The sequence below is a fragment of the Muntiacus reevesi genome, chromosome 2, assembly GCF_963930625.1.
Source record: "Muntiacus reevesi chromosome 2, mMunRee1.1, whole genome shotgun sequence".
In the NCBI taxonomy this organism is placed as follows: domain Eukaryota; kingdom Metazoa; phylum Chordata; class Mammalia; order Artiodactyla; family Cervidae; genus Muntiacus; species Muntiacus reevesi.
The window spans coordinates 173426871-173449544 of NC_089250.1; the positions used below are offsets into that span (position 1 = coordinate 173426871).

At 39.8% G+C, this 22674-nt stretch overlaps 1 protein-coding gene across 4 annotated transcripts in view; it reads right to left on the reverse strand.

Moving 5' to 3' along the window:
* Window positions 1-19252, reverse strand: part of LOC136160237 (cyclin-Y-like protein 1) — a 37482-nt gene extending 18230 nt beyond the window's left edge. For 2 of the 4 annotated variants that reach the window (XM_065923621.1, XM_065923619.1), the window contains exons 1-4: window positions 18657-19252; window positions 10346-10420; window positions 8510-8544; window positions 3073-3173 (exon numbers count right to left, since the gene is read on the reverse strand). In XM_065923621.1, coding sequence (XP_065779693.1) covers window positions 3073-3173; window positions 8510-8544; window positions 10346-10420; window positions 18657-18882 — 437 coding nt within the window. In that variant the 5' untranslated portion in view covers window positions 18883-19252. The remainder of the gene's footprint in view (window positions 1-3072; window positions 3174-8509; window positions 8545-10345; window positions 10421-18656) is intronic. The other 2 variants (XM_065923620.1, XM_065923622.1) reach the window with 2 other exon arrangements.
* Between the last annotated feature and the right edge of the window lie 3422 nt (window positions 19253-22674).

The following is a 22674-nucleotide window of genomic DNA, read 5'->3' on the forward strand; positions in this document are numbered from 1 at the left end:
CCTGAAGACATTTTAAAGGGTTGGCAGAGAGGTAAGACCATCCAGATGCCCAGTGGCCCCCAACCCCCTAATTCAGAGCAGTACCCATAGGTGGTATCCCCCATGTTTTAGGTTCTTTGGCTTTTAGCAAAATTAGGAGACCCAAAATATAGATGTGCTCTTAGAAGACATGTTTGGGTTGATTATTACAATATATAAATTATTATACATTTCCCTGGTCATTTGTCCTTCTCTGCACAGAATCTCTCATCCCATACAAGTTACATCATCTATCCACATGGTTAAATTTAAGCCATACAGATTTTGTGTGTGTGGCTTTTTGTTAGGCACTACATTTCAGTTGATTCAGTTCGGTATTACCCCTAACACATCTATTTTCCATTATTTCTCTAAAAGTAAGTAATACAAGTGCTCCACATCAAATAAAATGGATTTAAAATCACTTTCACACATAACTATTAGGAAATTTAATAGCAAAATTTTACAGTCACAAAACTGGTGATAGGCCTAGTTACCCTGAAATGAGCACTGCTATAAGGCAGCACAAGGCAGCACAAGACACTGCTCATGACAGGCATTTCCACACTATTTTACATAAAGTCTTAACCAACCAACAGGCGCCAGACCTCAGGTAGTTTTTACATGACTATAGCCCTAAGCTATTCACGGATGCTGTGTATTAGGCAATTAAGGGGTTCCCTGGTTAAGTTATTTGCTTCCCTTTGTTCTCAGTATCTAAAATGAAACTCAAAATAATAGAGAGAAGGCAAATCTGAACTTTGTAACTGGTCTATAGAATCTTAGCATTTGCAGAAAGACCTGTAACACTGTTAGCATCAAAGATGGATACTTCTATACTGCTTCAAAGTTTCTTCAAATTGATTTTAAAGTCACAGAATTAAAAGTTACATGATAAAATGGGCAACTGAACCTAATATGATACTTAACCCATTTTACAAATAAGAGAATCAAGGCTTAAAACTGACTTACTCAAGGTCCCACCATTTATCAGAAGTAGTTCTCTTTCTCCTACCCTCAAAGCAGAGAGTGGTTCCCAAGGTCAGCTGCACACTGGATTACCCGGGACGCTTTAAACACTGCCTGGCTTCTGCTTCAAAATGTTCTGATTTAACTGCATTAGGTACAACCTGGGCAACAGGATTGTATTTAAAGCTCCCCAGGTGACTGCAACGTGCAGCCAAGTCTAGGAATGAATGAGTCAGGGTTAAGATCAGAATCTCTCAGGATGCTTTTGTCTATGAAATCACGCCTCACACATCATTCCTCAGCTTGTCAAAAGGGGTGTGTGTGTGAGAGAAAGAGACACAGGGACAGAGAGGCAGATAGACCCACAGACTGTGTCTTGAGGGCAGGGAGGAAAGGTGGAATTCATGTATGTGTTCGGAGACATACATTTTGAAAAAGTTGCATAAGTGATTCTAATAAGGCTCACCTACCCCAAATGAAAACTAATCCTATCATATTTTTCAAAATCATTCCTAAAAGCCAATTTACCCTATTAATTTCTCAGTAAACCTTTATTTCATCAATAATGAATGTGAATGGTCATTTTTAAAACTTAATGAGAAAAAAATTTACTGTATTTCCAAACACTAAGACTAGGTTGAGAATAAAAAGCATGAAACCTACTTGTCTGAGCAAGGTTAATCTTTAAAACTACTTCTAAATTATATACTGGAACATCAGGCTCTTTTGAATTCAAAAGAAGCTGTGAGTCTAGCCACAGTGAGAGTAGTTTTTAACCCACAGATTTAGAGTCTTGGCTGAATAAAAACATTCAGTGATTACGAGAGAAGTGCCAAAACTCAGGACTTTAAAGAACAATGGGGCTCAGTTTTTGTTGAAATACGATTTGACCGAAACTAATATTATAAGAAAGTTACATTATTATGATTGTGAACTGATTGTTTTTTAATTCAAGTTAGAAGTTACTGATCATTTAAATAGCTAAAAAATAAAAGCCTTGCACATTAAAAATTAAATTTATAAGCTAATTATATTTTTAAGACAGAAAAGTAAAATTAATGATAAGGATACTAATATTTTCAAGTAGCATTTCCCAAACTGTTCTGGAAAGTCAACATTCATATGCTAAGAAGACATTAGTTAATGTTCCATGGACAACTCCAAGGGAGGTAGGAAGGTCTGCATCCTGTTTGGTTTTTAATTCTCTCTCTTAAATAAACGAACATTCCCATGATTAGGGTGTTTTGAACTGTGCATCTCAAATTGTGGACTATGAGGGGCTTCCAGAAGTTGAGGAATAGTTTTCGTCATCGTAACACTGTTTGTGTCTTCTTAAGTATAAGCCTGGCCACAGCCTTGTTTCTGAAATTTCATCTCTTTTTTTGTTCTCTGCTTTGATTGATACAGTGTGTTAGAGATACACATATATAAACAAAAATTTAAAAAAAAACAAAATTAAATGTGTCTATTAAGTTAAAATCTCAGTTAAACAAATTTCATCTATGGAGAAATTAAGCTTGAGAGTATGCCCCTTAAAACGGTTTTGATATATTTTCCCCCTCTTTGGGGGAGAGGAAGGAGAAGTAAAATTTCCTACAGAAATATTGCAGGAAAAAAATGCACGGTGGGATAAATCTGACCAAGTCCAGTTAAATTTAACTGCAGATTCGCCAGTAGGGGACAAGCTGTTCCTTCTTCTAATGGTAGCTTCCAAACTAGTATACATAGTTGTAGGACTCTCCCAACTCATAAAGAAATCATTTTTTTCTAGAAACATACAATAAACAGGTACTTCTGTTTCTCATTATGTTCAACATTGTCTTAACAATAGAAATGAATCAAATGAGGTTTACATTTTTCCTGGGACTTCTCACTTGCTGACTTTCCCCTCTATCATGTACTCTATGATTAACATGGAAACTGAAGACTCATATTGAGAGGTCCTTGAAACCAACATAGAGTTGACACGTTTCTTAACCTGATCACTGAAAAGGACAAACCAAACGAATGAAATTATGTATGGCGAGGATGCTTTCAGCATGAAGGGGGTCTGCCCCTCAGCCTTGGCAACCTAGTTGTACTCACCATTTTATTGTGGTTCTAAGATTAGGCTGGCTGACCGTGCTGTCATCTAGAAATATGGTTGGGCATGAGCTATACTTTTTAGTAAGCTGCCCTGGAGATACCTGAAGGGGAAGGGAGGTAGAAGAAAATGTCACAGTAAGTTAAACCTATAAAAGTGTGTTTTTTCCTTGGTTAAAATGTCAAACGATAAAGCATTAAGATTTTCCTTATACTCCATGAACTGCTGAGTGTTGCATCACGTGCAGCTCCATGGGAAACCTCTGTACTCTAACTTCCACAGGCAAGATCTGAGAAATGTGGTATAAACTGCTGCTCTTGATAAAGGACCCACAAATGAACCTGGCAAGCACCTATTATAAATTGCCTTTATAGTAATGAGAAAGCTTTTAGTAAGACTTCAGTGTTTCTTCCTTAAGCAATGAAATGCAGCGGAGATTTCTATTTCTATTCATTTACTACAATAAAATGCAATGCTTTATATAGTATCGATGTGAGAGCATTTCACTGCAGTAAATGAGCGCCAATCATAAATGCATTAGTTTGGGAGACAGTGTGAGGAAACAAGCGCTTTTGAATCAGAGGCTGGGCGTGCCAGGGCTGCTCCATCACTAGTGACCTGAAGGCCATAGATCTCTTTCAGCCTCAGTTTCCTTATCTGGAGGATGAAAGGGTACAGCTTTAAGATTCTCTCACAGCCAAGAAACAGACAAAGCAGCTCTGAGAATTTCACGGATAAGTAAGACTGCCGTTCTATTACACAAGGGAGAGCCTCAGAGAATACTTTCCACTCATCTCAATTTTATTAATTCTACTCTACATGTTATCTGCCACTCATCATGGCACTCTGCTGCCTTGCGCATGCTGCTCTTTGCCTGCAGTGGCTTCTTCCTCCTCCTTGTCCCAGCAAGCTTGAACCCATCGACCTCCAGCAAACCTCAGCCAGCAGCCAGACCACCAAACCTCTACCTTTCTGCACACTTACACCTCTGTTTCACCACCTGTTACATGGGCTCAACTGCTTGCCTGGTATCCCCCTCCTAAGTAAGCAAGCAAGCTCCTCCAGGTGACAGATTCTTACTGCTCCTCCTCCAGCTGCTGAGAACAGAATCTGGGACAAATCAGGAATCAAGAAGCGTTTGACCAATTATTTAAGATCGATTACAACTGGAAGGTAAATCATGCTAATGATACACATTCAAACTATCTGCAGTGGTGCTGGGTAGGTGACAAAGAGCTTTGTCAGACCCTCTAGAGAATAAGCTATCTTTAAAACACTTTAGAAGTATCCATTTATTTGTGAAGAGCCCAAAACACAGTCATAGTCAAATACTAAAACAGCCTGAACTATGTGAGGACAATTCTCTTCCTTTAAGTAAAGGCCAATAATCAAATCCCAGTCACTGTCAGTAGCTCTGAGTAATAGCATTCTTTAATACCACAGAACACAAACAGTTTTAACACTTGGTTTTGTTGGCTTTTGTTTACTAATTCAGATGAGCCTTCCTTCCTTCTATTAAAATAAAGTAGTTTTCACCACGCTGTCACACTCTATCAGTGTCCTCCACAAACGCATCAAAGGTGAAACAAGAAGAAAATCTAGTCAATGTTTTTTTAAAATACAGAGCTAGTTAAATAAACATTGCTAGTAGCCAATAGTAAGAACTATCCAAATGGGTGTATAAGCCACCGTTTTGCTTGTTTCAGGTATTTTATGGCAAGGCCACTGACTCCTTATTAACAAAAAGTTCTACACGTAACATACCTGAAAAGTACCACTATTTGGAAGAATTTCTCCTTCAAGCTAGAAATGATTTAAACTGAAACTCATATATTCCTTAAGTCATCTGGTTAATGTGTAATTTTAGAATCTCAAAAGAGACACAGCATGAAAACTGTTCATTCAAATAGTTATATTCTAAATGAAGTTATCTTTTAAAAGGTCACCACTATTAAGAGTATGACACATTATACACAGTAAAAGTCAGTTCTGACTATAAAATCTATCTATGAGGGGAATAAAAATAGTAAGAAAATGCACCAAAATAAAGACTAGTTTGTAGAGCTTTGACTTTGGGTAACATTTATCCCGTTTTTCTACTATTAAAACTTTTTCTTTATTATGAATTATATCTGTTTATCTTTGGAAATATTAGTGCTGAAATGTTTAAGAAGTTTAATCAGACGTAGCCCTACAGACTATGGGTGCTCATTTAGTCTATCAGTAACCTACAGACTACTGGCTAGATCCTACCAAAGAAATAGTGAACACTTCTCCAGGCCTACTCCTGAAGCGATTCAAACTTTTGGCATCTACTATTCACTAAAGGATGGCAGAATTAAAGCCTCTGAGCAAAGCCTGGATGTATTAGCTGCCAACAGGTTACTTTCCCCTCATCTCACTTTAAAATTTAAGGTAACTGTCCTTTATGATTAAAGCCTTATCATCACTGGCTCAAAACCTCAATAAACTACACTGACAAAGATTAATGATATAAAATGCAAATACAAAAATCAAACAGCAAAACCCACTCACTGATAGTGTAATGTTCAATGAAGAAGAGTATTTACCTTCATTCAGAGCTAAGGACAGAACAGGTGGACTTCTACAATCTTTACAAGAAGGGAAAAGGCTTACTTAGTAGACTTCAGGTTTAATGGCAAAGACTAGAAAATCATCATACTGGAAGACTAATAAGTAACAATCCCCCCCAAAACTTATCATTAAAAGTCAAGCACCTGTTGAAATTCTGCCTCCACCCAAGTGAATCTTCCCATCCTGCCTACTGCCTCTGAGTTTAACCCATCAAAAAAATTAAGCTGAAATTCACTTTTTTCTTCCCCTTTCCACAAGCTTTAGATGTGTTTATTAATAATTATTAAGACTTTAACTTAAAATTTTGTAATATTCTATGCATTAGCGTGGGGCTTCCCTGGTGGCTCAGTGGGTGAAGAATCCACCTGCCAATGCAGGAGACGCAGGTTTGATCCCTCAATCAGGAAGATCCCCTGAAGAAGGAAATAGCAACCCACTCCAGTATTCTTGCCTGGAAAAGTCCATGAACAGGGGAGCCTGTGGTGGGATACAGTCCCTGGGGTTGCAAAAGAGTCATGTCTGACTTAGCAACAAAACAACAAGAAGTGCATTAGTGTAAACTACTCCATCCACATTACTGCACATTAATGGACAATGTGGCAGGATGAGTAGTTTGAACAGGATTCTTAATCAAGGTCTTAGTAGAAATGTACAGTATTTTAATTGTAGGTATAATAGAAAGTATTGTCTGAATCAGTATCATTAATTATACTGAATTAAAACTTTTAAACTTAGAATTTACATTCAAAGTATAAATCCAACTTTGAGTGGACCAACCACAAATCTACTTCCTTTCCCCCTTCTTTCAGAGATATCATCTCATTAGAATTAAAAGTATTTTTTTAAAAAGCTGTACCCAAGACAGGATAAAGTGCAGATGATTTTTGATGTTTGAAAGATGAAAAAATGAGTTAAGGAGTAGTAACTGACATGGCATAACAGAGGAAGCACAACCTTGGAACTACAGAGTGACTGGGCCAGGAACAACAAAACCAATCTGTCTTACAGAACCCAAGGCAGGTTCAAAATTCAGAGACGTGGTCGCCAAATCCGTGCAGTGAGGTCTATCAGTTAGCAAAGTGATGCTTCCAATTAGATCTTAACAGACAGTGAGGGACCATCACATGTTTGAGGGAAACCTCCAAGAAGTCACAGATCAAAGCAGGGAGAAGAAACTGATGGGAATGATAAAAATCAAGGAGCAAATAAAAACTTAAAAAAAAAATCTTCAACATCTACAGAAAGATGAGAAATTGCATCAGTGAAAAAAACAATGAAAGGATGGAAGAGAACTCTAAAAAATAAGGTAGACAAAACAATATATTCAATAGAAGGATTAGAGCAGAGTCAAGGAAACCTCCATGAAGTAGGACAAGAAGACAAAATGTAAAACAGAAGGGGAAAAAAATCTGTGCAGAAATATTGCTCTAAAATTTTCAACATCTAACAGGAATCCAAAAGAAAAAAATAGAAAATACCAAAGCAGCACACAAAAAAATTCACTAGAAGAAAAGATGTTCTGCATGTTTAAATGCCCCAATAGCGTGACAAGGTCTATAACAAACCATGTTATGAAATTTCAAAACCCCACAAAGACAGAGGGTACTACAAGTTTCCACAGGAGGAAGGAATGGAGAAAAGACTAACTTGGTAATATACAATGTATCAAATTCAATACATTTAAGAGCAACACTGTAAATGAGAAGACAAGAGGGAAATGTCTCTAAAACTGCAAAAATTAGTTTCAACCTAGAATTCTACACTTTATCAAATAGAAGGAGTTTCACAGAGGCTAGGTCTTTATAAAATTTTTGCTCATGTGCCTTTTTCCACGAAAATGTGCTCCAGTAAAACAAGACAGAGGGAAACAGAATCTAGGACATAGGGGATCCAACATGAGAGAGCAGTGATGTGAGATCCCAGGTGACTTCACACAGATATCCCAGGAAAACAGGCACAGAGCCAGTCCAGGAATCATTAGTATATAGGGGGTAGGAAGACAAAAGGTTGGCGAAGAGTGTCTCCAAGAAGAAATGGAACAGATGTGGTTTTGTGGATGGTAAATATTTTTGATAGGCATGTGACAAATGTTACAACATTTGGGGGAAAAAATAACTGTTAGAAAACAGGCAAGTGAATATAGTCAGGAAATTCCACAGAAAAAAAATGAAAAATGTGAAAACAGGGAGACTGGCCAGGGAGCTGCTCAACTATGTTGGGCTGTGTGAGATCATGTTTGCTAGAAAAAGCAGAACTGGATTATCCTGAGAAGTGTAGAAGTGCTCAGATTTCATTAATATTGAAGAAAAAGAATGAAAGGTGTATAAGGAGGTGGCACAGAGAACTATATGGCTCAGCAATGAACAATACTTGCTTAGTCATAATAATGTAAACAGTGATTCCGATTTAATAAAAACTGATGCATGTAAAGGGAACAGAAGGAGGGAAATAAAATCATGGTGGACGAGGAAGTTAAGCTTTCACCTGTTGTGCCAAGAAGTCAATGGACGGTGCTAAAAATTAAATCACCTACTACACTTTTATTACTTTGGTTAAAAACTAAGATAAAAAATTTAAGGCAAAAGAATTTAAGGTAGATCTTTATGCTATAACCATATTATTGAAATTTAACTTAAATGTCAGGACCCTTAAAAAAAAAGGGTACTACTAAGTCAAAAACCTTTCTGAATATACTTGATAATTAGGAACTAGAGATTCAGAAATTTTATAAATAAGAGGTTAATGCTAACAGTATTGGATCCATCCTACTTTTTAGGAATCATGGCAGACATGCTTTTAATTAATCAAACTATTGATTTCTTAACTTTTCACCTATTTACTTACATGGTTTAAATGGTTGCTCTTCCTCTTTTCTCGCACTAAGAATAAAAAAAAATTAACTGATAATTCTGATAAAACTACCATAGAAAAATAAGTCACTAAATATCTGATGGATTACCAATATACACAATGAGTTAAAATTTCATTCTATTTTTTAAAATAATTTCCAACAAAATATATAATTTAAACCACCCAGCAAAATGAATCCTATAAATGATATCTAAAAACTTAGTTTTACTATTTGACTAATACTAACAGATACTCTGTATTAGGTACAAATCAAAGACTCTCCATTTACAAAAGAAAAGGACAAAGCAAATTAGGCCAGGTGAGATATTTAGCTAGTAAAACAATCTACCAGCTGCACAGTATGCAGTATTTCCTAGTTCTACGTGTACTTTAGTCCCCAGGATTACCAGAGGACAGCTCTAGGCTCCAGGTTCTGGTCAAGCACCCGCGTCTCTGGAAGCATCCTGAACCGCTTACTGGTCACCTACTCAAACACCCAACTTAAAAATACAGGTTCTTTACACACTGGGAAGTAATCTATAAATTCTAACATGTGTGCTGACCTCACTGAACATACATCGACAGCACATAGAACTGTTTTGTTCCAACAAAGGCCAGAAGAATATAAGCTCCAAGAGGGTCTTAGGCCATACACTTTCCCATGGCATCACAAGCACGAATTCCTTTAGACTGGGGAGAGACAGGGGCATGGGATAGTGTTTCTTTTACTCTCTCCACCATCTCTCTACAGTGTGAGCAGCTCATGAGTCTGGAAAAGACTGAGAAATACAGTAATCCTAACTAAAAACAATTGCCTCAAGGCAAAGTACACACACTTTAAGAAAATGCAAACTAGAAACCCCAGGAGCTCCCAGGTTGGAGAACATGTGGTACACTCTGGGCCCTGCCCCCATGCCTGGCCCTCTTCCGTCTGGCTGTTCCTGAGACAGACCCTTTGATAAAAACCAGTAATCTAGTGAAAATAAAAGAGGAAAAGAACCCTCTATTTTTTACTGTGCTGCATTACTTCAAATATTATAGAACGTTCACTTCTGGTATTCCTGCTCTCATAAACAACCGAAAAACCTGATCATATATGGTTTTTTAGCAAATAAACTAGGATTTAACATATATTAAGGAAGACAAGCAGGCAAGACAAGCAGGAGTGCAAAAACTTCTGATTCTCATCTTAAAACAAGCAGGACACTAGAAATTTACACAAGGTTTCCCGTACTGAGGATAACCTTCTGGAAAATCCCATATGGCAGGCACACTGGTCTGATTACCCTGGCCCAGCCCTATCTCAGGGTGAAAGAACTTTGAAGAGCTACAAGTTCTTATAAGAACTTTTAAAAGAACTTAAAAATTCACATGAATCTGGATGTGACAGAGGTTCACCCGGTTGAGCACTGTGCAAAATGGTGCCGAAATCACAAGCCTCGACTCCCGTACATAAAACTGATTATGAAAACCTAACTGTGACCTAAACCGTCCCATTCATCTTTAACTCCTGTGCTCCTGGAGCGAAAGGAAAAGGACGAAGGAGCATGGAAGAACAGACCACAACTAATCATGTGGCAAGCTGGCTGCTGATAAAGAAATAGCGAAGGGTATAAGCAGATGGTCCAAGTGTTTCTCCTCATCAAAACAGTGACACCTAAATGAAAAATGCATCATCACATATTAAAATAAAACATCACATATTAAAATATTATCACATATGAAAAAAATATTTAAACCATTCTAAGTGCTTTTCTGTATCTTCCTAAAATACACAAAACAAAAACAGTTTTCAATCTTTTTCTCGGCGGGGGGGAAACACTGTCTTACCGTCCATTTCAGATTTGCTCAGGAAAATTGTGCTTGCCCTTGGGTGGTCAGAAGGGTTTGATTCCAAAGCTAAGTCTGCACAGGAAAAAGAGAAAAAGGTGTGACAGTTTAGTTGAGTAGAAAAAGACATGACTTTTAAAACAGCTACACGCTGATTTTAATCAAGTTTAATAGTCTTAAGAAGAGTGTTTAGTAATGACAAGAAGGAAACTGTAGTAAAGGCAACAATACAAAAATTCTATTGGGAAACAGAAAAATTGTAGAAATTCTCCATACATGTGGAATAAAACCAGGGCTATGTCTTAGGCTTTCTTTTTTTAACTTGCACCTAATCTATGCCACTTTTAGGCGAATCATGTATGTGATTCCCCTCCTACGTATTGATTAAATATTCAGTCACCTCTCTTTAAGCTGATATTACTAGCACATTTCAGGAAGTCTCAAGAAGCAAGTTATGCTGTAGTCAATTACTATCAGATACCAGCTCAATCAATCAAATATGCTATAACCAAATGAGCTGCTTTTGGCAAACGTTCTTCAGACAATCTAATGGCTAATTCCAACTACACTCAACAAATGAACTCATTTAGTTGGCTGCCGTTTATCTAGGGGCTATTCATCATGGCAGATTTAAGAGGATTACATAAGAGTTCAATGTTCTGATCCATAGGAACACTTCCAGGATAGTGAGTTTTAACTTTGGCCTATATAACAATTTTCTATACAACTTGCACTTTTTGCCAGTGAAAACTACATCACTATTTAATAATAGACTTGACAGGTAAGCCATTAGACAGTAAACTCATACACACACACAATATTTCTGCACACTCCATTAACTGTTTTGCCAAGAGTCTAAGGAGACGATGAAAAAAATCTACCGTACTCTTCACTGTCACAAAGGTAAGACTGTCAACTCTGAAGCAAAGCGTTACCACCCACACTTCCCCTCATCCCCTCTCCCACAAGCACACACAGTAATGTTAGAGGTATTTTGAGAAATTACTGTGCATTTTATATGTGAATTCTTCCTAAAATTACTTCTTTAGCAATCTTTAAGAATGTTTTAACCCAGGAGAAATATTCTTGAGCTTATGATTAGGGGTTATCATTAAAGTTATATTTTAAGACCCATCACTTTTATATTACCAATTTAAATTGCAACTTATTTGACAGCATGATAGACTTATGTGGAAAAAGGATGACTAAAAAAGTTTAAGTTCAGGTCTTAATATAAACACTCCCAGGAGGAAACCTGTAAAATACCAGGTCACTGAACATTACTTTTCCTCCAACCTAACATTCTATCAATCGTGAGCTCCATCTCAATTGCAGATGTTAAAAATATGAAAATAAAGGCAACTTAGGACAAACAAGATGCATTACTGAAGCCTAAAAGTGTTAAAATTATGCTGTCAAACTGTCAATAAATGATTTTTCCCTGTCAGAATATCAGAGAGAGGGTAGAGACCAAGAAATTATCTGACAGGAGGAGACTAATGCCAACATACTGACTTCAGTTCAGTTCAGTTCAGTTCAGTCGAGTCCGACTCTTTGTGACCCCATGAATCGCAGCATACCAGGCCTCCCTGTCCATCACCAACTCCCGGAGTCCACCCAAACCCATGTCCATTGTGCCGGTGATGCCATCCAACCATCTCATCCTCTGTCGTCCCTTTCTCTGCCTGCCCTCAACCTTTCCCAGCATCAGGGTCTTTTCAAATGAGTCAGGTCTCTGCATCAGGTGGCCAGAGTACTGGAGTTTCATCTTCAACATCAGTCCTTCCAATGAACATCCAGGACTCATCTCCTTTAGGATGGACTGGTTGGATCTCCTTGCAGTTCAAGGGACTCTCAGGAGTCTTCTCCAGCACCACAGTTCAAAAGCATCAATTCTTTGGCGCTCAGCTTTCTGTACAGTCCAACTCTCACATCCATACATGACCACTGAAAAACCATGGCCTTGACTAGATGGACCTTTGTTGGCAAAGTAATGTCTCTGCTTTTTAGTATGCTGTCTAGGTTGGTCATAACTTTTCTTCTAAGGAGCAAGCATCTTTTAATTTCATGGCTGCAATCACCATCCGCAGTGATTTGGGAGCCCAGAAAAATAAAGTCAGCCACTGTTTCCACATCTATTTGCCATGAAGTGATGGGACTGTATGCAATGATCTTAGTTTTCTGAATGTTGAGCTGTAAGCCAACTTTTTCACTCTCCTCTTTCACTTTCACCTTCATCAAGAGGCTCTTTAGTTCTTCTTCACTTAGCAATTAAACAGGACTGTCAGCATTTTCTGGGGCAACTTCTGGGCTCCAGTTTACTTAAAGGTTTACTCCATTTACTGAACTGCCCTATCACCCCTAGTAGTACAGTATATTAGTTTTATGGCTAATAATACATTTCATGTCTTACAGTCATCCGGTGATTTCATCTGAGTCCACACTTTACACCCTAGCCAAGCAGTTCTTGCCAGCAGATGCTGACCTGGGCTGTCTCACCGGAGGGCACACAGCATGCTCCTGCAACCCCCTCAACTGACCTGCTTCCCCAGTTGCTGACCAACCTGGCTTCCAAACTGCTTTTCAACTTGCCTCTAACGTGGTTCTCAGTCCTGCCTCACCTTAATCCTCAATCAAATGCTGTAATGATGATGACCAAGAGATGATATACAGGTAAGTATACCTGGCTTTATGTATTTCTAAAGAGTACTTAGCTCGGGCTTCTTGGACTTTTAAGAACCTTTCTGGGTTGCAAGCTACGGTGATTTCATTTCACATCATATAATGTCACTGTTTTAACTCTTCAGGTTTTATTACTTTAATACCCTAAAAATAAACAATTTTTCTAAAAGGGGCGAGAAAAAAGGTAGTATTTCAAAGCAGAGCACAAAATGTCATCAATAAATTTTATCCCTATGTGTCATGTATATGGAATTTACAGTCCTGATCTATCAAGGTTTTAAAAATGAGTAAAACCTTGGAAAATTCTATACCTCAGAGAAGAATCCCTACACTGCCTAACTCAGAACATGATAATCAAATGAAATTCAAGAGCAATCCATACACTATAGCTTCACTGAGTTACACAAGCCCCTTCACCATGACAAGGCTGCAATCCATGAGGGGATACACTATATAAAGCATAATAAATGACACATCACAGCTTTCACAAATTAACTCAAAAGCCAAAAGTGAACATTTAGCATTTCATAGGAAAACTGATGTCCACTTATCACCCTCAGCCAAGTAACATCTTAAATAAACAGTGTTTTGTTGTAGTTCAGTCACTAAGCTGTGTCTGACTTTGCAACTCCATGGACTGCAGCACGCCAGGCTGCCCAGCCCTACACGATTCTGTGTGTGCAAACTCATGTCACTGAGTCATGCCACCCACTAAAGGAAAGAGGGTAAGGGTACCCAAGGGCAAGCATTTCTCCTAGTGTTCTTCCTTTTTCTTCTTTAATAAGCAAATGCATATCATTTCTCCTGCTTCTGCCATGGAGATTAGTGTATATTTTCTCCCCATTTTTTTTCAGGTTAACATCCCCTGGAGATGAAGTCATTAACAGTGGAGAGAGCTCCTTCACAGCTCCCTAATTCTTCAGTGTCTGGATGTGCTAGTTTACCAGTCCCTTACTGGACATCTGAAATATTTCCAGTATTTTGCTACTGAAGATAATGCAACATATGCAGCCTATACCTTCAGAATAAATTCCTTTAGTAGGACCTCTGGATTAAGTGAGACTGTGCAAACTTCCCCTTCCAGGGTTGACCAATTTCCCATTTTTACCAGCAATATATGAATGTAATTTTCTTCAGTATCACCAAAGAATGCAGTGCCAAGTTTCTGAATTTTCTCCCAACACAAGCTACAGTAGTTGTATTTTCATTTCTCTTAAGTGTGAGGATATGCTTAAAAGCCATCTGCATTTCTTTTTCTGTGACTTATCCCATTCATATTGTTGGTAGCCTACTTTTAGATTCACTCAGTTTCTTCAAGTCAGCCTATTTTAGGCCCTTATTAATGTTGCTTTTCTGTTCAAACCACTGTTGGCTCTCAGCTGAGTGACTACACCAGCCTCCTAGCTTGTCTCCCTGCTTCATTCTACCCCTGCCCACCTTAGACTAGGTCGTCTGATCTCCCTCCCCTCTCCCCACGCCTCCTTCCCCTTCTTTAAGAATTATCACCATTCCCTTGCATATAACCTTTCAATGGTTTCCCATTACAATTAGACTAAAATCCGTATTTTTTCTTGTCAAGGTCTACTAGACACAAGGCCTTAACCCCCTGATATTCCTCCTGGCATTCTTTCACTCAGCTGCAGCCACCCTCTTTCTGTCCTCGGCCTACACCGAGCATATTCCCTTCTGAGGGACACAGCTCCCCCTCACTCCTAGGATGCTCACTGTCACTTAAGGAGACCACCCCCAGTAACACTGCCCCCTCCCCAGTCCATGACCATCATTTTCTTTCTTCTCAGTGTCTCGCTACTTGACATCATTCCTGTGTCAACAGGCCCCAGGTACCTCTAGGAAGTAAAGACCAGAGTTAGGGTTTGGGTTTTGTCAGTATAACCTCTGTTTGTCCTGCCCCTAAATAGTGCCCAATAATCATCCATTTCAGTGTACCCCAAATCATTTATGCTTCTCCCAATTTTCCTTCATCATCTAAGATTTCTTCTAATGCTGTCCTTTGATGTGTCTGTCACCCAAGACCAGCTTTAATTTCAGATCTCTTCGAGTGGTAGTTTAGTTACTCAGACTCAAAGACACCGACAGGTTACCAAGACCACAAAAACCTAAGAGAGGAAATCTACTGTTCAGTGAAAAATCAATGGTAACTTTAATTTGGGGAAAGAACATTTAATGTTAAAATACCTTAACTACAAAATGACTCACCCTATGAATTTAATTAAGTCGTAAGACAAAGCCATAAGACCAGAATTCTACAGGGAAGTACAATACATCACTTTTTATGTCTGTGCCCAGATTAAAGCAATATAGTGAGATTATAAAAGACAACCATAAAGGGTGGGTAAATGAATGATGCTCCAACCATTAAACAGGTGGTAAAAAGCAGACTGTACAGCTACATGCAGCTGCATGGAAATACATCCTGGAGCACACTTCAGGTGTCAGCACGGGTCCAGGAGCTTCCCGTCTTCACTTTACAACAGAAAGTTACAACGTGGCACCCAAAGAACAATCTCATACAATAAACACAACATTCTGTTTATTCGTATACAAAAGGTTCAGGAAGAACCAACACCAAAATATTAATGAAAATTCTGGATATTCTGAGTATGAGTGAATGACTTTTTAGTATTTTACAAATCTTTTACCTCAAATGTTTACTGTTATCAAAAAAGTAAAAAAAAAAAAAAAGAAGTGTTTATAATAGCTACTGAAAGGAGGAAAAACCTGTTGCTCAGACGTTTTCCCCCATTACGTTGTCAATTCCTTCCCTACCCACTCCTTGGAGGATGGAAGGAAGGAATCACTTGAGAGAGCAGCTTGCACCAGAGAATGAGCAAAGTTCCTAAGAGGAGAATATAAAGGCTGTTTGAAAAGCTGATGCATAATAATAAAATCAGATAATAGGACCTTAGCATCTTATTTTCTATTATTGACACTAACATCAGTTACATTAGATACACTGTTAAAGGCAAGATAGCGACAGAATTCTTTTGAGTCTATCTGATATTTATACTAGGTTCTTAGGAGTTAACTGAAACAGCTTGAAGAAATCATGTTCTTCTCAAAGGTTTCTGAAGAAAAAAACACAGCATCATTTATGTTTGGTTTTGTCTAAGTAACCAAATAATTCTTCATTGCAGAAAAGCCAAAATGTTTTATATCAATGCAGGTATTTCTCAGTTTCCAGGGAAACTGATATAAAATTGTCTGAAATAAAAACATTAAGAGCAAACTTCCAATGTGCTTGCACTTTACATTCGTGTTCTGACCTCGTATCTATGGAAACTTAATAATAGGCAAATGCTGAAATTGAGGTTTCTCTCATCACTTTATTGAATGCCTAAAAAGAGAGACAAATTTAGGTAAAATTTTAACAATCATGTCAAACATAAAAAGGTAAATTCTGTGCTCATGAACTCTCTTTTTCTAGTTCCCGACTCAGCACTCCCCCTCACTACATGCTTCGCACCTTACCTGCCCGCTTACCGGTCTCCCCTAATGTCCCTCTGTCCAGGGCATTCTCGGCTTCAATTCGAGTCAGCAGAACAAACTCTTTAAAATATACCAACATGTTTACCTGACTGGTAAATTGAGGCTATTTCACGACTTCTTTTATTCTTATCCATTGTAATAAATGTACAGACACAGAATGGAGAGGTACGTGTTGCTTCTGAGTTGTGAACAATAAACTCAAATGGAAATAACCAAACTGAAGTTGAGTTAGGCCTATCTTATGGATAAATTATAAAATAAAAAGTGCATTCCAAACTTTTTTTTAAGCACCCAACAACTGAATTTGGTGTATCTACCACTCTCAAGTCTGTCTCTTCTGTTCAGTAGCTATGTTACACAGTTATTTCAGAGCTCTAAGTCTTGGCTTCTTCATTGGCATCACAGGGAGAATATTCACAGGCCTTATTTATAGATGGAAGGGTCAGGTGAAATACACCCGAAAATACGTTGTAAATCGTAAAAGAATCATACAGAAGTCCAACTTTGGTCTCCCTACACTAGCCTACTACTGTTTTTTAAAATCACTTAGAGGCTTACCTTACAGCAACAAGCTGAGCAGTTTTCACAGGTATGCACAAGCTCTGTTTTTAAAGCTACAATTAATTTACATTAATTTGTTCTTTCACAGTATCTGACTATTCTGAAAAGGGAGTACTTTTCACTTACAAAGCCATGTCCATCATATGGGTGAGTTCACAGGCTTACCTATTCTAACTTTGAAAGAAATTAAGTAAACCCAAATAAAATCTAAATAGAAGAGCTATAAGACATTTCCTCTATGAAATAAAGAAATACTCTCTGGCATTTAAATGAAACAAGTGGGCCAGTGGGGCTTTAACATCTTCACGGCACAATGTTTTCTACTTTAAAGAACACAGTCTTTATTAATAAGCCACAGTGTTATCCAGAATCTTTTTTTTTTTTTTTAAACCTAGAGCCGTCCAGTTTCAAAATTCTAGAGGAAAAAAAAAAATCAAACATTTCCTCTCCTCTCTCTCCTCTTCTCCATGACAACCCACCCCCACCCCCAGCCACTTCGTTTTCAGAATTTTACCTGAACATTATAAAAGTTGAATAGGATTCCACTGGCAGGAGGGGGTTGGAAGGAGAGGTAGCCATGGAGACAACTTTCCTGCAGGATCTGCCATCTTAACTGCCAAATCTTTGTATTACAAATTAAAGTCTGAATTTCTTTTTTCTCCTTTGAAACTTTTGACCAACAGTCTCAGGAACCACTCCCAATCCTCCCTTAGAAGAGGCAACATGCAAGTGAAGTTAGTTAAAGCTGGGGAGCTGAAGACATTTTTGTGTCAAAGTGGGAATCTTAATCAGAGCTCCGTGGGATCGTCTTTGGGTAAAGACAACAACAAAACTATTCCCTGCAGCCGTTGGAGTAACGTTTCACACCGTTCAGTTATTTTAAGACCCCCTCTAACCTTTTTCTTTCTTGTCGTTTTCAGATTATAGTTAGAATAAGGTCGCTTCAATCAGGACAACTCTAGACAGAATATTACTTAACGCCACACTAACTCTGTCGATATCAGTTTTGATTTTAAATAACAAACCCTAAAATCTATCTTAATTGTCCCGAGTATCAACTATCCTAACGAGTGGAAGTGTATCTAGATCCTTACCTCGTTCCTTCTCTTAGGTACCATCTGAATAGGTAAGGATAGGAAGATGGGATGGATATCACCGAAGTTGGGAGTATTTAAGTTTTCATTGATAAAAGAGAGAATACATCAGAAAGTCTTTACAAAGTCCCACGAGATGTTAAACAGAATTACGAACAGGAGCCACAGACTTGAGGGTCTTGGGTCGGGTTGCGAAAAGGGAATGGGGAAGAATTGGGCGTTCGGGTAGAGAAGAGGGAGAAAGGCTGGCCGGACGCGACGGAGAAAGAATAAGGGGTTGGGGACGCCAGGCAGGGCCAGCCTTCGTCCCCGGTGCCCAGCCCCGAGAGAGCCAACTCCAGGCAGGAAGGAGCCCTAGGCGGCGGCTTCCTCCCGGGGGACCTGGGAGTCGGCGGAGGCCAGAGGTAAGCCCAAGAGCAGACGGCGCCGGCCCCGCGAGGGGCGAGGCGCGCCGGCCGCTTCCTTACCTTCGGGCATCTCCCGGTCGCTGATGTGCTGCAGGTGGTGGCCTTCACCCGCTCGGAAATACAACTCGGTGGGTTCCACGGCAGCCGGCGCCGGTGCTACGGCCACCGCGTCTCCGGCCGCCGCCTCGTAGACCTCAAACTCGTAGTCTGGCTCCGCCGGCCCCGCGCGCCGGCCCCACTTGGGGCTGGCATTGGGGCACACGCAACAGGTCAGCGTGTTCCCCATGGGGCGCCTCCGCTCCTCGCCGCCGTCGCCTCCGCTCGGCCCCGGACTCCGCCAAGCTCAGAGGCCGCCCCCTCCCCCAACAATGGCGCGGCGGGCACCGGCAGACCCCGGCTATGCCGGGGCTGCGCCGCAGATGTAGACGCGGCCTCGCCTGCCTCTCTCCTGTCCGCCCCGCCGCCGGGCCCGGGGCAGGGCCCCGGCCCGGCCGCACCCCCGCTGTCTCGCCGCCGCCGCCGCCTCCCCGGAGTCAACTAGTCTGTGAAGGCGGCGACCAGCCCGGCTTATTTAAAAGGGGTGGGGACCCGACAAGCGCTGAGACGCACAGCCACTGCCGGGAGAGAGCGTGGTCGGAGCTCCTCCTCCTTCCGCCGCCGCCTCCCGACTGACAGCCGCTCGCCTGGCTGGCCCTTGCCAACCGGAACGCGTCCTTCGGTCACCTGGTTACGACGGACCAATCACACACAGAGTTTCCTCCCAGCGCCCGCCTCAGAGAGCAGGCACGTGCTCACAATGCCCCGCCCCCACCCCGCGACTGCTCCACCCCGCGACTGCTCCGCCCCTCGAGTGGCACGCGCAGGACTCCTGTTTCCGTTTATCCTGCAGCACTCGGAGCTTTCCGTGTCCTTCGGGAAGCATTGCAGGAGTTTGTGAATCGAAGCTATAGAGTCAGTGGACTCTATAGAAGGCTTGTTAATAAAGAGTCAGTTCCGTTAAGCAACTCGGTTTCACCGGGTCTGACAGCTGACTCATTTGATGCATTCCTCAACGAACTTGGTTACACCCGAATTGTTGACAGTTTTTTGTAACTAAATGCTCCTCTCAAATTGACTTCGAAAGAGTGTTAGTTTCCGCCTTCAGTTTAACCATAGCAATCCCCCTAGTCCTCAATAAAGAGCTGTGTCCGTGTCTTGAATGAGACTCGAGATGGGAAAATTGACAGAACAAGGTCCTCAAGAAGGCAGAAGTGGATGTCCTCCAGGGCAGACATAGATTAGCTTTGGATTGAGAGAAAAGCAAGGAAGGAAACAGGACCTAGGTGACAGATGCCTGTTCTGGGTCTGTCAGAATAGAGACATTTCTGATAGAGAAGATGTTTAAGAAGAGCTCATCTGATGACCTCTATTTTTCTCTGTTATAATAGGCTTCTGCTTGGAAAGCTACTCCAGGAAAGTGAGGATAATGTGTAAAGAAGTTTAAACATTAGAAAAGCTTGATATACCTAATAAAAAGAAAATGATAGCTTCCCTCAAAATCAGAAAAGTTGAAAATAAATTTGAGCAAAAAACCAAGGAGCTAGGGTATAAAACAGGTATGTCACAAAAGTGAATGATGGGAACATTTGTTCCTCCAAATAGTAAAAAGAAATAGCAACAACTTTCAAGGGGGAAGAGTTTTTTAAAAATTAAGGAATTACATGTAATTGCCAAAAATGTGAACTTTTACAAACCCTTTCATCACACATAAGACCAAAAGGAAAGGAAAAAAACCCAGAGGGAGTTTTCTCCTTTGTTAAAAGGATACCAGGATGGAAAGGTCACCTCAAAAATCAAGGAAGCAAAGATGATTAATATTTAATTGTTTAAAAGATATAAGTAATGTTTGGATACAAAAACAGGCAATATATTGAAATGTGGGAAACCATGGTAGAATGGGAAAGGATTCAAGGAAGTTCAGTTTCAGTGAACAACTTCTCGTTAAATCCTTAGGACCTAGTGACTACATTCCATGACAATAATATATTGTCTGAAGTCCTAGGAATGTCATTAGCTACCATTTTGGATGATTCTTATAGACTTGGGACAATGCCTAAGATTAAGTTTCAAAACACTGCCTGCATTTAACATCAGGCACAAACAGAAATAGATATGCATGACCTTGAAAATTAAAGAATTTTAAACTTGCTAAGCAGAAAAAATATTCAGAAGCACCATTATGAAAGTTTTAATAGATTTGAAAATATTTTGTTTTAGAAGAACATTGGAGGACAGTGAGAAAAAAAACCTTATCCTGTTATGACTGTGGCAAATCTAGGAGAGAAAAGGGAAGCAGAGCAGTAATGACGTTTGAATTAAGCTAGAGTCTGATTCTGTGATAGAACCTGATATTTGCATATGCCAACTGATGTATGAACATTCCCTGTTTTACATGGATCTAGAGTAAATGCATTCATTAATTCAACTTATTCATTTAATGGCTGTTCAATACCCTGATGACTCAGAAGGTAAAGAATCTGACTGCAATGTGGGAGACCTAGGCTTGATCCCTGGGGTGGGGCAAAGAACCCATTCCGGTATTCTTGCCTGGAGAATCCTCATGGACAGAAGAGCCTGGCAAGCTGTAGTCCATGGAGTCGCAAAGTCAGGCATGACTGAGCAATTAAGCACAGCATCTGAACTCTTGGGCTTCCCACGTGGCGCTAGAGGTGAAAACCTGCCTGCTAATGTAGGAGATGCAGGTTCAATCCCTGGGTCAGGAAGGTCCCCTGGAGGAGGGCGTGACAACCCGCTCCAGTATTCTTGCCTGGAGAATCCCATGGACAGAGGAGCCTGGCAGGCTACAGTTCATATGGTCCCACAGAGTGGGATACAACTGAAGAGATAGCATGCACGCACCCGAGCTCTTACTATAAGCCACACTTTTTAGGTTCAGATTTAGGTTGCTTTGACCAAGAAAAACAAGGTCCCTGTTCTCATGAAATTTATCTTCTGATAAGGGAGTCCACAAACCAGTCTTATCCATCACCCCTCAAGCTCATGGCCCAGGATGTCTATTTATCTCCAGCTAATGTGTCTTCATTCTAGACGGTAGGGTGGAGGAGTAGAAGGGAGATTTTTTTCAGAAATCCACATAGCACAGTGCTTACATATCATTGGCTTAAAGCTTAGTCCCATGGGCATACATAGCTGCAAGGGAGGCTCAGAAAATGTAATTATATAGCTGAGTAACTAATGCAGAAGGGAGAACTAGACATTGAAACTAGATATTGAAAGCACGCTTTGTAAGGAACAATCTGTAAGGAAAGATTAGAGAAATTTCAACTTAAAGCAAGAATGATCATGATAAAATTTCATAGCCTTTTGCAAGCATATTTGAAAAAGTTTTACAAGGAGTTCTATAATGATCTTTTCTTAAGTTAAAAGGACAAAAAAAATGGAGAAAGACAAACTGTAGAATGAAACTAGGTCAGATGCAAGAAAGAGTCCACAATGTTCAAGTAAACGGGATTATATATTATATGTGTGTGTTGTGAGTAATTGGATTCTATCCTAAGTATTACAACTTGTTGGTCTTATAAAAGAGGATTTTGTGTGTAATAGGTACATTTTTTTCTGGATGCAGAGTCTACCTTATCATCATATTCTCAGTGGCATGTGTGAACAAAAAAATTGAGAATTATTATTATACCTGATTTCATGTGGAACAACTTGACTTCTCTCATTCCCGACTTCAGAACATTATAATCCAGATTTTGGAGTAAGTGGGGGCACTAGACAATACTGGGAGTCATATTGTAATAAATTACCCCATGTCTGTTCCAGCTTTCTTCCTTTCCTACTCCTTCTGAACCGTTCTCCCACCTTGTTTCTCTTCTCACACCATCTAGGTTTCCTTCTGCCAAGTGAGTCTGTTGAGAAGAGAATGCAAATTTAGCTGAAATGATGCTCTAAAAAAATGAAAAAGTCGTTAGTTTACCATACCATCAGGGCAATGAATGCTCACTGGACAAATCACTGTCCCAAATATTGAAGCATTTTCTCAGACAAGTTCTAGGAAAAATCTGCAGTTCTAGAA